General features: G+C 44.6%; 1 protein-coding gene across 1 annotated transcript in view; it reads right to left on the reverse strand.

The window, feature by feature from the left end:
* LOC118098679 (B-cell receptor CD22-like) overlaps nucleotides 1-14,974 on the reverse strand; it is a gene marked incomplete at its 3' end in the record, with an annotated part of 28,419 nt that overhangs the window by 4,914 nt on the left and 8,531 nt on the right. Inside the window, exons 6-13 of the mRNA XM_047343509.1 lie at nucleotides 11,949-12,003; nucleotides 10,927-11,283; nucleotides 10,609-10,836; nucleotides 9,567-9,917; nucleotides 9,281-9,478; nucleotides 8,469-8,726; nucleotides 8,101-8,361; nucleotides 7,164-7,283 (exon numbers count right to left, since the gene is read on the reverse strand). Of these exons, the coding sequence (XP_047199465.1) occupies nucleotides 7,164-7,283; nucleotides 8,101-8,361; nucleotides 8,469-8,726; nucleotides 9,281-9,478; nucleotides 9,567-9,917; nucleotides 10,609-10,836; nucleotides 10,927-11,283; nucleotides 11,949-12,003 (1,828 nt within the window). The remainder of the gene's footprint in view (nucleotides 1-7,163; nucleotides 7,284-8,100; nucleotides 8,362-8,468; nucleotides 8,727-9,280; nucleotides 9,479-9,566; nucleotides 9,918-10,608; nucleotides 10,837-10,926; nucleotides 11,284-11,948; nucleotides 12,004-14,974) is intronic.

The following is a 14,974-nucleotide window of genomic DNA, read 5'->3' on the forward strand; positions in this document are numbered from 1 at the left end:
CACATATAAACAACAGATTCATGTTGTGTTTCTTCAGTGTTTGGTGACTGTGCTGTACACTGCAGATGAATCGTCCCCCTCTTCTTCACGTCTTGTTCTGTGAAGGGCAGAATAAACCACTCACACCCACAGTTTTTAACCTCAATAAATGTAGTGATGAAAATGTTCACGTGTGGAGCTGCTCACCCTGTTGCACTGTCAAATCGAACAGCGCTGTATTCAGCCTCCTCCTCCTCGTCTTCCTCAGTTTCTCTCTGGGGTTGAACTCGAGCTATGTTGGAGTAGATGGCATCTGCCCGGTTCTGGGTGAAGCAGACGCTGGCGTAGTGGACGTCATCGTGCGGCTCTGCTGGTTGTGTGTGTGCCGCAGCTGAAATCTGGTGGTACAGTAAAATACTAGCTGGGATCAGGCTGGAATCTGTGTCTTACTCTTTAACTTTGTTGGGTTCTGAGAGTTTCTCTTTGTTGTGGGCCTAATCCTACTCTGCTGAATCAAACTGTGATGGCAGCAGTGATCTTGGAGCTTTCTGTTTTTCCCTGCTGGTGACCAGCTCATCTTCTTAACAGATGAACCCGGTGTCACCACCACGAAACATTCACTCTACATTTTACTCCCTAACTAGAATTACTGCCCTTCGGTTGTGCGCCTCCTCCAACCAGTGCAGTTTCAATATTCATACATTTATTTCTTGCCTCATATGAGACCATCGTGACAAAATCCAATCTGTTCATCTTTAAGTCAAAGTTTCAAGAAATTCCTTAAAGGCAGATTTGAGATATCATGTTCAAAAGGCCCAAAACATGTTGGTGTGGCCGCTGTGGCCTTGACCTTTGACCAATCAGGTCATTCCTGAGTGTCAGTGAACATTTGTGCCAAATTTGAAATGATTCTCTCAATCTGTTCATGAGGATAAAAATGGTTCAGGGAGGTCACAGTCACCTTGACCTTTGACCTCCACAGTCGCCATCGGACAGACGGACAACCTGTAAACATAACGCCTCCGGCCATCGGCTGTCGCCGGCACAGAGGCATAAGAGATCCAGTCAGTTTCTCCCTTATGGAGTTTAAGCTTTTTGTTAGAGTAAAGGAATATGACCTCCCAAGACATTCATGGTCTGACCCTTCTCATCAAATCACAATGATGCAGAACGCCACCGGTTAATGAGGCAGCCTTGAAGAGTGGAGATCAAGTGCTTTTAAATGAAACTATTCATTTACCTGCGCTCTGTCTTCTGGTCTCTCACCGCACTCACGCTGTTGTGTGAAGGACTTGTTTCTTCTAGATGGGAGGAAAGAAATAAACATGAACTAGAAAACTCCTCCAGAGAAAGAACGGAGAGAGAGAGAGAGACGGAGAGAGAGAGAGAGAGAGAGAGAGAGAGACTGTTTCAGTTTGAGAGGAAGAGAGAGAGAGAGAGAGAGAGAGAGAGAGAGAGAGAGAGAGAGAGAGAGAGAGAGAGAGAGACTTTGACTTTTAAGATAACTTTTATTTAGATCATTTCATGCATCAGCAAAAACAAAATTAATAAATAACACTTCAATAAGACTCATATTTTACAAAAGAAAAACTACATGTCACACACACACACACACACAGAGTTTAAAAATGAAGGACCAGTGAACCGTCCTCCTCTACTGATCAGACAGGTTCTGCTGAACATAGAACCTGTCTGATCCCCCACTGACACTTGAAAGCTTCCAGGTTACTGGTCAGGCTGTAGAAGGCGTGTTCTACTCTCAGGCGAGTTGCTACCAAACCTTCGAAGCACTTCTCCACATCTGTCCAGCCTTCACCCAACATCTGGTTCTTCCTGCTCTTCCAGGTGGCCAGTTTAGCCATACCGCACAGGAAGTTGACCAGGACGAGTGTTGCTCTGTTTCCTTTGTGGTATTTAGGCCGAAAAACAAACAACGGGAGAGAAAGGTTCTCCCCCAGAGCCTCCACCCACTGCTGCAGTTGTCTAAATAAAACCTCTAGTCAAGGACAAGTCACCACTAGATGTTCTACCGTCTCCCTATCACCACAGAAACCACATCCCTCCCCAGTGCTCGGGTCCAGGTGAGCTCTGTGTCTGTTTGTAGCTAAAGCTCCATGTATAATCCTCCACTGGAGGTCACCCACCCGTTTCTCAACAGGAGGTTTATACAGGACCCTCCACCTGCCTACAGGGGTGCAGCCTGCAGCAAAATCCTCAGTCCACCTCATCTCCTTGACTCCAGCCAGAGAGCGAAGGTTCAGCACCTTCACACAGCTGACATAAAGCTGCTTCTTCCCACAAGAGCTGAAACTACCCAGCACCGGTGTTTTGAAGGAAAGAAGCAGTCCACTCTCCTCTCGCCACCCGTCAGCAGCAGGGCTGACGATCAGAGAGGGAAACAGGTACTCACAGTCATCATCCCATTGGTCAGCTAGAGTACGATTTTCAGCAAACGCTCTCAGTGGCACAGACAGGGACTGCAACATTTCTTCCACGATCCTCTTCAGAACTCTGGAGGACCTGATGTTGGTGACGTCACAGAGTGTTTCCCAGGATGTCTTTGTGAGGTGGCCCAGTTTGATGATGCCAGCCTCAACAAACTTACTTCTCAGTGTTGCAGAGGAAAATGTGGTTGTTTTTAGGAAGTCATTGTGGAAGAGCGGCTCCTCAAACAGCCATATCCCCGGTCTGGGGTCAGGAGTCCACTTGACCTCCAGCGTCTGCCAGGCGTTCACCACCGAGCTGTAGAACGGTGTCAGTCCAGTCAGGTCAGCTTCAGTTGATGAGATCAGAAATAACTGTTTGTCCAGCCCCAGCCGGCCAGCTTGTCTGAGCAGCAGACGAGCAGGAGCCAACCAGCAGAGACCACAGCCGTACAGCAACTTCTGCACCGTCTGCAGTCTGAAGGCCGCAGTTCTGGACACAATGTCAATGAGACCCTGACCTCCCTCTGCCACAGGGAGATACAGGGCCGCTGCCCTCAGCCAGTGCTGACCAGACCAGAAGAACTTCACCAGGCGACGCTGCACATCTTCAACCAGACCTGGAGGTGGCACCAACACAATAAGTCTGTGCCAAAGAGACGAGGCGACCAAGTTATTCACTATCAGAACTCTTCCCCTGTAGGACAGATAAGGTAGCAACCATTTCCATTTAGACAACTTCGCTTCCACCTTTTCCAGCACCCCCTCCCAGTTCTGCCTCTGAAAGCCCTCACTTCCTAGATGGACTCCTAGAACTTTTAATCCATCCCTTCCCCACCGGAGATTTCCAGGAAGACCAGGCTCAGTCCCCGGGCTCCACTGACCCATTAAAAACCCCTCACTCTTCTCCCAGTTGACTCTGGCTGAAGAGGCTCTCCCATAAAAGACCAGACTTTCCTGAAGTTGCTGGACATCATGCTGGTCATGGATAAAAACATTAACATCATCAGCATAAGCTGAGACGACCACAGGAGGGTTGTGAGCCAGCCCCGGCAGAGAGAGACCCCTCAGCCTGCTCCTCAACCTGCACAGAAGAGGCTCGATGGCGATGCTGTACAGTTGTCCTGAGACGGGGCAGCCCTGCCTGATGCCTCTCGTGACGGGCACAGGACAGCTCAGCCCTCCCCCACCTTCACCACACAGCTAGCCCCACTATACAGCAGCTTGACCCAGGACAGGAACCCCCCCCGAACACCAAAAGCCTGCAAGGTTGAAAATAAAAAATCGTGATCCACACGGTCAAAGGCTTTTTCTTGATCAATTGAAATAATACCCACATTTACATTATATAATTTACACACATCACACACATCTCTTATTAAAAACAAATTGTCCAGCATGGATCTGTCAGGCACACAGTAACATTGATCTGGGTTGATCAGCTGTTCGATGCAGGTCTTCAGTCTGTTGGATAAAACCTTGGAGAGGATCTTATAGTCTGTGCATAAAAGGGCCACTGGTCTCCAGTTCTTTAAAAGGCTAAGATCTCCCTTCTTAGGCAGCAGAGAGAGAACTGCGCGTCTACAGGAAGTAGGAAGTGTCCCTTTTTTAAAACACTCATTTAAAAATGTCTAAAATGTCTCGTCCCAAAACACCCCAGAAATGTTTTTAAAAATCTGAAGGTAATCCATCCACTCCAGGGGCCTTTCCGGACGCCATCTGCGACACAGCCACGGTCAGTTCCTCTAAGGTGATGTCAGAGTTTAATGTATCCTGTTCTTCAGGACTCAGCTGAGGAAGTCCTTCTAGCAGCTCTGCAGCAGAGTCCACATCACAGTGAACTGCTCTGAACAGCTCTGAGTAGAACTCTACTGCATGCTTCCTCATCCTAGCCGGTTCTGTGGTCACTTCTCCGTCTGGGAGCCGCAGAGACACCATCTGTTTCCTCCGAGCCACCGACTTCTCTAAGTTAAAGAAGAAGGTGGTCGGAGCGTCCATATCATGTAGTTTAGTGAAGCGGGCTCTGACCAAGGCTCCTTCGGCTCTTTCATGTAAAAAGGAGTTTAAATCCTGTCTCTTGGTTTTGAGCCATTCTGCATCCTGCCCGTTGCTTTGTGTGGCTGGGACAGCTTCCAGGTTTCTGATCTCCTCCTCTAGCTTCTGAATGGCTCTTTTTATTTTGACGGTCGAGTTGGCTGCGTACTGCTGACAGAACACTCGGATTTGGGCCTTTCCTACTTCCCACCACTGGGTAAGGGAGGAAAACTCTTCTTTCTTATTTTTCCAAAAAGCCCAAAACAGTTTAAAATTCTCACAGAAAGTAAAATCATGCAATAATTTAACGTTAAAATGCCAAAAAGACTTTGATTTTACTGTTGAGGATAAAATAAACTCCATTAAAACTAGATGATGATCAGTAAAACCAACAGGGAGGATCTGACAGTTAAAAACCTGATTAGTAAAAGCAGCAGAAAGATAAAACCTGTCTAACCTGGCTGCACTGATCCTTCCATCTAAAACTTTGACCAGGTGTACTGCCGGGCTGAAGGATGCTTTAACCTCCACACATCCACCAGATCTACTTTTGTTACGATCCCGGATAAAAGCAGAGATGACTGAACATGTGGCTCCACCCCCGTCCTGTCTAACTTAAAATCTGTGCAGCAGTTCCAGTCTCCACCCAACACAATACATTCCTCTTGGTCTATGCCACTTAGTGTTTCGTTTAAAATTTGAAAAACTCTTTCCCGCTCAGAGCCTTGATTGGGTGCATAGATATTAATAAAACTGAATTTAAAATCTTGTACTTCAGCTTTTACAATCAGGATTCTGCCTTGAATTATTTCTGAGTGAGAGATTATATTTACGTTTGCTATTGTAGAAAAAAGAATGGCAACTCCTGCACTTATATTTGTCCCATGGCTGAGGACATGCTGTCCACCCCACCATAAGCCCCAATCAATCTCATTGAGACTGTCAGTATGTGTTTCTTGGAGAAACACAACATCAAGTCTCTTCTGCTGAATTGTTTCCGATAAGACAGCTCTCTTCTTTGCATCTCTGCCCCCGTTCATATTTAATGATGCTACCCTTAGACCCTGCATGGGAAGATAGAAGAGAGAGAACAGCAAACAACAACAGTGAAACACCCAGTGATTTAAGAACATATTTATTTTGACACTTTCATCTTTTTTAACATTTTTGTGTTTGATACTGTGGAGGTGAGGGGGCTGGGAGAGCCCTCACCTGCTATAGAGGATCAATCAGCGCAGGTGAGAGCTGTTAGCTGATTGGTCCTCATGCTTAAAAGGCAGCGTCGGCGCTGCCTCAGGACGCAAGACTGAGGAAGGAACTCAGAGAGACTGAGGCTCCAGAGACTCCCAGACACTGAGTGGAGGACTGAGCTGCAAAGCCAGTCTACTTTAAGTTGGCACTTTGAATTTATGTTTATTTGTGAATAAAGATGTTTAAGAGCAACACTTCCGTCTCTGGCTGTGTGTGGGAGAGCCCCGTGGCAAGGTCGATTGCCACAGATACCTTTAACCCTTTTCTTCCCCCGGTGACTAATTTCTTTAGGCGGTAACGTTTCTTTTCATCTAATAGATTCAGCCCAACCACCTTTTGTAATGTGGTAACTGACTGAATGAACTTTCCAATATCTGGGAAAAAATCTCTCACATTCAAATGTCCCAAATGTATCATCCAGGAAAATATTAATCTCCTCCAGAGAATACAAATCAATGCTCTGAGAAGCGCTTCCTACAACTGACCCACTTTCACAGTCAGAGTCCACGTCCATGTCAGCATCCTCATCGTCACCATGACAACCATCCCCAACCACAGAGCTACTGGCCACCGGGCCTCTAACACCCGCATCCCCAACCACAATAGAACCTTTAACACCCGTGACCACAACTATATTCTCAGTGCTCACTTCCCCTGCTGTGCTCACCTTAGACACCGAGCCGCCGACAGCAGCGGACCGGACCACCGGGCCTCAGGCAGCACCTCCAGCAGGCGCGGAGCCGCCTGCCTCGCTGAGCTCCGGGGGAACAGCCTCCTTTCCCCCGGCAGCCACAGCGAGCCCCGCTGCCTGCTGTCTGCGGGGACAGGAGATCCGCTTGTGACCCACATCCCCACACTCAAAACACTTGATGTTCCCCGAGCTCGCATAGACCATGTAGAACCCGTCCTCATGTTTGACCCGGAATGAGACATCCAGAGTCTGGGAGTCTGTGTGTGTGTACCAGAACTTGGTTCGTGTTTGTGGTAGTTTGTATTTTTGTGACATGCAATAAGTTTCTCTCCTCTAACCATGTGGGTGCTTTTATTTTGAAAATCCAGCCTCTATTCAGACTTGCCTGTGAGGTCTTATTACGAACTGTATGTTTCTATTCAGTAGTGTCACTGTGTGACTGAGTCACCTGATCCACAGGAAGACAGCGAGGAGTATGACCACCAGGAGAAGAGCTGTGGTTGTTCCAGTCACTGCTGATTTCCATGCACCTGGAGAAATCACACAATGGATGAACAGGGAATGTTGCAGGATGTTTGACTCGGAGCTAAAGTCAATCCACAGCTCCAGAACCTTTAAAGGTGTTAGGACTTCACATGACTCACCTGCTGCAACAGTCAGATGTAAGGTGGCCTTACTACGTCCTTGTGTGTTCTGGACCTCACACTGATACTTTCCACCATGTTCAGCTGTGATATTAGTGATGGTGAAGATTTGTCCTGATGCTTTTGGTGAGTCCTCGTCCTCCTTGGACCAGGTGTAATGAGCTGCTGGGTTAGCATCACTGCTGCAGGTCAGAGTCACCGAGCTGCCCTCCATGATCTCACCAGAGGGACTCACTGACACAGAGGGAGGCTTTGGAGCGTCTGGTGTAAAACATGCAAGATCATGAAATCAACTCAGAAATATTCATTAACCAAAGTGAAGAACTTTTCAATCTCTGGTTTTGATAAGTGCTTCTTAAATATAGATGATCATTATTAACCCGGGGCGCCAGCACAGACAGAAGCAGGTACTGAGGGTTTTGTTTTCAGCCCGTGTGTGTGAATGTACAAAATAACTCAACACATGAACCAAACTTACTGAATATTATAGTGAATATTAACTTTTGCAGCTGATCGGTCAAAGGTCAGAGGTCAAGATGAGCAAAGATTTGACCCAAAAGACACATTTTCCAAGATATTTCCACAAATAGCAGAGAGACTAAATCATATACTGATCAGAACATTATTCCCCATCATATAATGGATAGATGACTTATAAGTAATGTCACAAAGAAGTTAGAGATTTACATCATGCATCCTTAAAACTGCCTATCTGCTGTATTCCTGCCTCTAATAGGACTATAGAGACGACCTGAAGCTTATATACAAAAATAATCTATGATCATATGGTGGGAATGTCGTCACTATGAGTTTAGAAAATGACGTCATATAGTGTAGCTATGCAACAACAGATGTTTTCACCCCAGTCCGTTTGTTTGTTGGTTGTTGATTTTAAGCAAGATTACACAAAAACTACTGAGTCGATTAGCATGAAACCTGAAGGTAGGATGAGGTACGGGTCAGGGAAGAACTCAGGAAAGTTTGGTGTGAATCCAGATAAGGGGGCGGACCCAGGAACTTTCTGTAAGATTGCGAGACAGTGCTGGGTTTCATGGATATGTGGATGTTTTCTACTCACACTGGACGTCTAAGTGTAGAGACGTGGAGTTGATCCGTCCGTACTGATTCTCAGACTTGCAGGAGTAGACCCCGCTGTCCCCAGAGCTGATGGAGGAGAGACGATAAACGCCCTCTGGTCCTTGAAGCAGAGTTCGGTTCTCCTTGTACCAGGTGTAATTAGCTGCTGGGTTAGCATCACTGCTGCAGGTCAGAGTCACCGAGCTGCCCTCCATGATCTCACCAGAGGGACTCACTGACACAGAGGAGGACTGTGGAGCATCTGGATTTACATGGATGTTAATGGATTTGAAGAGTGTTGCAGCATTTGGAATTTTGAAGATGTGCAAAACCTCTCGGCTTTTGAATATTTCAAAAATATTTACTCACATTTCACATTTATTAAGACACGTTTAGACGCTGTCTTCCCCAGCGCATTCTCAGCTGTGCAGTAATATTCTCCAGAGTCAGACAACGGGATGGAGCTGAAAACCAGCTGAGCTGCTCTGTTGAGCAAAGTCTGGTTCTGTTTGTACCAGGCGTATGCAGGGGGTGGGTTAGCATCACTGCTGCAGGTCAGAGACACCGAGCTGCCCTTCAGAATGTCTCCAGGTTGACTCAGCTGCACTAAAGGAACCTTCGGAGCATCTGCAGGATATAAACAGATCTTTACATGAGAATGTGGCTTTATAGAATATAGTCTTTTAATAGTTTGCAGCCGTCCCTGGTTCTCAGCATCTTTAGAAGAGTGTTTGATTTACTTTTGGACACAGGAAGGCCCCCTTTAGTGTTTAGTAGTTTTACCAAGTAATTACTGTTTGTATTAAATACAGACTTCACAAAACTGAACACGTCACCTCTGTCTTGGGAATCACTGGGTGGGATTTGCATGTGTCCTGTTCACATACATGCAAAATCTGAAGGGAAAAGTGGAAGTGAAAATGGAAGATGAGCCACTGTGATTAAAGCTTTTTCTCACTTCCTGTTATCTTGTCTTTCTCTGTGTGTGGATGGGTGGAGAGAATCGTTTTTATTTGCTTTATTGCTCTTTGTCTTTATTCTGCTGGATATGAAAAGTGCTTTAATAACAAACTTTGATTTGGTCTTTTCAAGGGACTTTTTTTTCACAATTATTAAATTATAGAAAATCACGAGGCTCAACCTTTCAAGTTTCCACACGGGACATTTTGGAGTCAACTCACACACAGGGGACGAGTGGTGAAGCTCATAAGCACAGGAATAGCTGTTTTCAGGGTGAAGGAATCCCCTGAAAGTTGGAGACGTTTCCCCGTGAATTTCTGTTCCATTCTTGTACCAGACAAAGGAGGGACGACCAGAGAGAAGACAGCTGCTGTGACAAGTCAGTGTTGGACCAATCGGAGACCAGATCACCTGAACATCTGTGAACAGGAAACACACATAGAAGCAGCTGTGGGACCCCAGGTTGAGAACCACTGAACAACACAGTGACTTAGTGTTCCTCAGTACCTGTGACAGTCAGAGTTGTGCCACGGAAACTTCTCTCCCATTCAGACCTCTGTGATTTGAAGCGATACTGGGCTGAATCGCTCAGTCTCAGGTTCATTATTCTCAGAGTGGAGCGCCCTCGCTCTGGTTCAAGGACCTGAACACGATCTGTGAACTCTGGGTCTTTGAGTAAGTCCACAGCTCGAGGGCGATACTGCTGCTCATCCTTACGCTCAGCAACGAACCAGGACTTAGATGTGATAGAATAATAGCGACTGTTGTAACTGCAAGAGATGTCCACTGATGAGCCTTTAAAGGCACAGATGTTCCTGTCGATGTAATTCACTCTGTCGCATGAATTTCCACGGACACCTGAAAAACAAAAACCTTTTGACTATCACCATGACAACTATAATCTTTACTGCTGTATTTAACAGTAATTCACAGATCGCTGTTTCCCATGTCAGGAAATAAACAATGCAGAAAAGATGCTACATTTAGCTTTACAGTAAAGACGATGATGTTTTGAATTCCAGCTCTACATATGTGGTTGTATTTGTGATTTGCTTTCATCACCTCCACCCAGAGGTTATGTTTTCACCCCAGTACATTGGCTGGTTGGTGTGGTTGCACAATTACGCAACAATTTACTGGAAAGATTTTGGTGCAGATCCAGGATTTTAGTTTTACTTTCTTTAGCATTGCAAGATCGTGTTTTTCAAAATTTCTGATATCGAGGAGTGTGTGAAATATGGAGCAGCTTGATTGAATTGAATGGACTGTTGGGCCTTGGTGGAGGAATGTGCTCTACTACTACTGCCACTCTAGTTTGGACTCATTCAAATTCATTGTTCAACTGCAGAATATTTATCATAAAGGTTTGATAACAAACATCTTAGGAATCAATGACAATGTTCTTTTAATATATGATATGTCAGCTGATGTGTCAGATTTTCTTTTACTCTGCATCAGCCCTCAAATCCATTTCGGACTCTAGTCAGTGTATTAGCTAAGAAGGTTAAAAGAGCAGAACATCATTGGTCATTGGAAGAAGTAAACTCACACACTGGAGCAGAGGGGAAATCCTCGTGGCCTCTCACAGCACAGGAAATGCTGTCTGCTGAATAAAAGTAGTCGCTATAAGATTTTTCTCCCCATGTCTTTTGTCCGTTCTTGTACCAGATGTAAGACAGACTGGGAGTTGGAGGACAACTGGTTTGACACTCCACACGTGACCATGAACAGTCATACGTCTTGCAAGCTGATGCTTTTTTGCTGATCACCTGGACACCTGTGTAAGTAAAGAAAGACACACATCCTTTTAGACAGAGCTGTCCACATAAACAAACCATAGATTCACTGTTTCCAACTGAAATGTTACCTGTGACAGACAAGGAGACTCCAGGTGAACCAGTAAAACTCCCAGTAGGTTGGTTTGTTATGAACCTGAACTGGTACACATCAGAGTCGCTCTCTCTCAGGTCTGTGATGGTCAGAGTGCAGGCCTTGTTTCCACAGTGATACTGCACACGCCCTGTGTACTCAGAGGCTGCTCTCAGATCCACAGGTTCACTATCCTGCCCTTTAGTAAACCAGTACGTTTGCTCCACTGCAACATCAAGGTCATCTATTCTGGATGGGTGCCAGTAGGAGCAGCGTATTTGCACCTTCGATCCTTTTACAGCACAGATCTGAGTAGGAGTGCACGTCACTCCCCAGCCATCAGCAGCCTGCACCACTGTAACCACAGCACAAACTAGAATTACCACCCTGCTGTAGGATGCCTCCAACAACCAGAGCATTTTCAGTCTGTGTTCCTTTTTCCAGAATCATATGAGGTCACTGTGACCTTTGAGCTTTGAAATGTGATTAGTTCATCTTTTCACTTAAATTCTGAGGAATTTCTCCAAAGGCAGACAAGAAATATCATGATGGAGAGGCCAAAACATGTTTCATGAGGCCACTGTGACCTTGACCTTCAACCACCAAAACCTCATCAGTTCATCTTTGAGTCCAAGTGATGAACATTTGTACCAAATTTGAAGAAACTCCCTCAAAGGGATCTTGAGATATTGCGTTCACAAGAATCAGACAACGAGACGACCTGAAAACAAGATGCCTGAGGTCACTGGGTGTCACCGGCACTGAGGCATAACAATATCTAGAAACTCAGAATAACATCACCTCTACGCAGAGCAGAGACTAAAGTGACATCTTCACAATAACTGTTTTGTCCAATCAATGATCCAAACTTCACAATTACTCAAAACAATTTAAGAGAAATGCAGGAAAACCTCAAACATTAAGAAGCTGGAACCACGAGAAAGACTGGAACAATTATTCAAACACTTTTCATACAAACACGATATAACACAAAGTGCTTTCCTGTAAATGTAGATGTACCTGACACAGAAAGAAGGAAGATGACAAAGCAACTCGCTGCTTCTCTCAAACCCATCGTTGCTTCACACGTCTCTGTGGTGCAGCCACATCAGCAGCTAGATTCCACCCTTGAGAAACGATGTTTGTCAGCCAGTCACGATGACAGATAGAAATCATAGATCAGTTAAGACCTTGGATTCCTTCCTCTTTACATCATTAACATGCATGAACGGACAAACACCAGTAAATCCCCTTGTTAAAATGAAGAAATGAAACACTTTCTTTACTTTCTTGAGACTGGATTTAAAAAACATGTTGAATTATTCTTTCTTTTAACCTCATGTTAGAAGTCAGTTCCTGTTTATTTACAGCTCCAGTCCATATGAAGACTGGGTCATAAAAATACATTGTAAAAGGTCATAATTATGTAAACTTACATTACTTTAGTGTTCTTTACTCATTTCTCACGAGGATTCAACTCATGTGAGTCAAACTTGTTTTGTCTGATACACGTGTAAAACTGTTCACTTGTGTAGACTGGACTTCATGAGCTCATGCACAGGTGCACGTGAGCAGTAGAGCGACACAGGAACCATCGACTGTTGGGTTAGATGGGCGGAGCCTCCCACTGTGCTCTGGTTGTGCGTTAACGTGGAGTCGGAATAATCAGAAGAATTAGTTCCCGACTGTGAAATTCACATGAACTCCACCTCAACTCTGGAACTGATTGTTCAGATTAGTCTGATACTACATTAAAGCACAAGCAGAACGTGGAGAGAGATCGTTTTTGTTTAGAAACGCAGTTATATGGTTGTAGCCAGAGTAAACACAACTATTCAGTTAAATCAGACTAGCTGGTTTTACTTTGAGAGTTAACTTCACTTGCCGTTTTTAAGTTGGAAAAATCTGCCAAAATTAAGTAATACAGTTTTTAAATTAAATTAATAAGTAGATATGAAGTAAATTTATTTACTTACCTTTTTCAAGTTGGATCAACTTTGTGGTCTGGGTGTATTGTGAGAACTAAAAGTCAAAGTGTTCCACATCCACAATGTCCCATGGCTGCTTTTTCATCAGTTAATAAAATCAGTCAGACAAATATGAAATCTGTTTTTATTTAGAAAGTGCTTTAAAAAGTATTATAGACTTTTACTGTTCTTACAGTTGTGCTGTAACTTACAAAATAAGGTATAACAGTCAGTCTGTGACAGTGGTCAGTGCTCTCCACACTGATTGGACATTCATTCAGTTTAGACTTGTGTCCTGCACCTAAAGCTTAAAAGGACAAACTCTGATTATTGCCTTTACTGTATCAAGGTGGCCCCACCTGGCCCCACCTGGCCCCCCTTAGCAGCTCCACTGCACTGAGGCCATTACACCGCAGGTCAACAAGTGACTTTGATCCTCTGATGTTTTCTAATCATCACATTTAGAACTGAACTTTATAAAAACCTGCTGAATTCATATTTATGTTCCTGGATGAACGGGGCGTCGCTTCTTCTGCAACAAAGAAGTTAAAACACTGTGTTACGTCGGAATCTGTGGGAGGAACTCTTCTGTCTGCAGGAGTGTGTGTGTGTGTGTGTGTGTGTGTGTGTGTGTGTGTGTGTGTGTGTGTGTGTGTGTTGGTCTCTGTCCCTCTTCACACAAACCGATAATCACATGTATTTAGTTATTAGTCGATGATGTCGGATCATGACTCCGGATGGTTCTCTCACTTTAACCCTGATTTCCTGACTGTGTCACGTCACGTCTCGTGTTGTGTCGCAGGTTTAAACATGTGTCTCATAAACTCTAAAGAGAATCAAACCAACACAAAGTAAACGTCAGTCCTGTAGGTGTCCTGATAACTTGTGATCAGTGCTGGTGTTTAATGTTAAAGTGTAAAGTGAGCGCAGGTCAGAGGAGGAGTGAGGAGGAAGCAGACTCCGACAGAGAGTCTGACACAGACCGGATCTTTAACGAGTGTCTGTCCTGGAGCAGCGCTGTTAGAATTATTCAGAGTCCGAGTCGCGATGCTTCTAAGAATGGAGAAATGTCCACAGCTCCAGTGCTCAGCTCTGTGCAGGAGACGTGAGGGGGGAGGTACAGAGACTAGTCTAATCTCCCACCTGATATTTAGAGTTTTATTATATTTCAATATATTTGTTTGACAGGGAAGCTGTGCGCAAACAGGAATATAATATTCATGTATTTAAAAAAGGGCACTTTCTCTCGAGGAAGAAAAAGGGCAGTGGCTCAAGCCCCCTTTGGTGTCTATGTGTGCACATGCCAGCCTCCATCAATTCAATCTCCTCAATTCAATCGAGCTGCACCAGAGTTCAATCACTCATAGAAACCAGTCCTCTAAATAATCCTGACTGTTTTCATCAGTCTCACAATTATAAAGACAGTGATTCAAACAGGCTCCTGGCTCCGCCCCTTTATCAGGATTCCTGCCCAAATTTGATGAGTTTGTGGAAAAATCAGTTTTTAGTTTTCTGGTGTAATTCTGCTGAAAAACAAACAAACAAATAGATAAGGAGTGAAAACAAAAGACCAAAAACATTTATTTAAGAAAGAATCATAAAATCACGATACATAATAATTCATTATCCATGTAATAACCACATTAATATCATGTATAAGACATGAGATGAGTCACGTGGTGTTACCACAGCCTCAAAGGCTCATCACCAAGACGTCCAACATAGTTCAGATGGTAACAGCAAAAAAAAAATCTATTTATTGCAGAAAAGACAACAACTCAAACAACACAACAATACTCTTGCTCTAAAGGTCATGCTGTACAAACTGCTGCTGCTGCAACCGGGGATGGAAAGATAGATACTTCCTGTTTCCTCTCACATACTTTCATCAACCAATCACAGTGCACCTGAGGAGAAAATAAAACAGGACACCATGAGTAGAAAGGAAATGTACGGGTGTTTTCCTCTTTATTAAAAAGCATGGTCTTTTAACTTTGAGAGCTGGACTTGCACGTTCAGATTTCGTGGCGTTTTTACTCAAAACCCTGCGCTTGCACTCACACAGCTCCTGCTGGTGCT

This window comes from Hippoglossus stenolepis, chromosome 2, assembly GCF_022539355.2.
Source record: "Hippoglossus stenolepis isolate QCI-W04-F060 chromosome 2, HSTE1.2, whole genome shotgun sequence".
Taxonomy (NCBI): Eukaryota; Metazoa; Chordata; class Actinopteri; order Pleuronectiformes; family Pleuronectidae; genus Hippoglossus; species Hippoglossus stenolepis.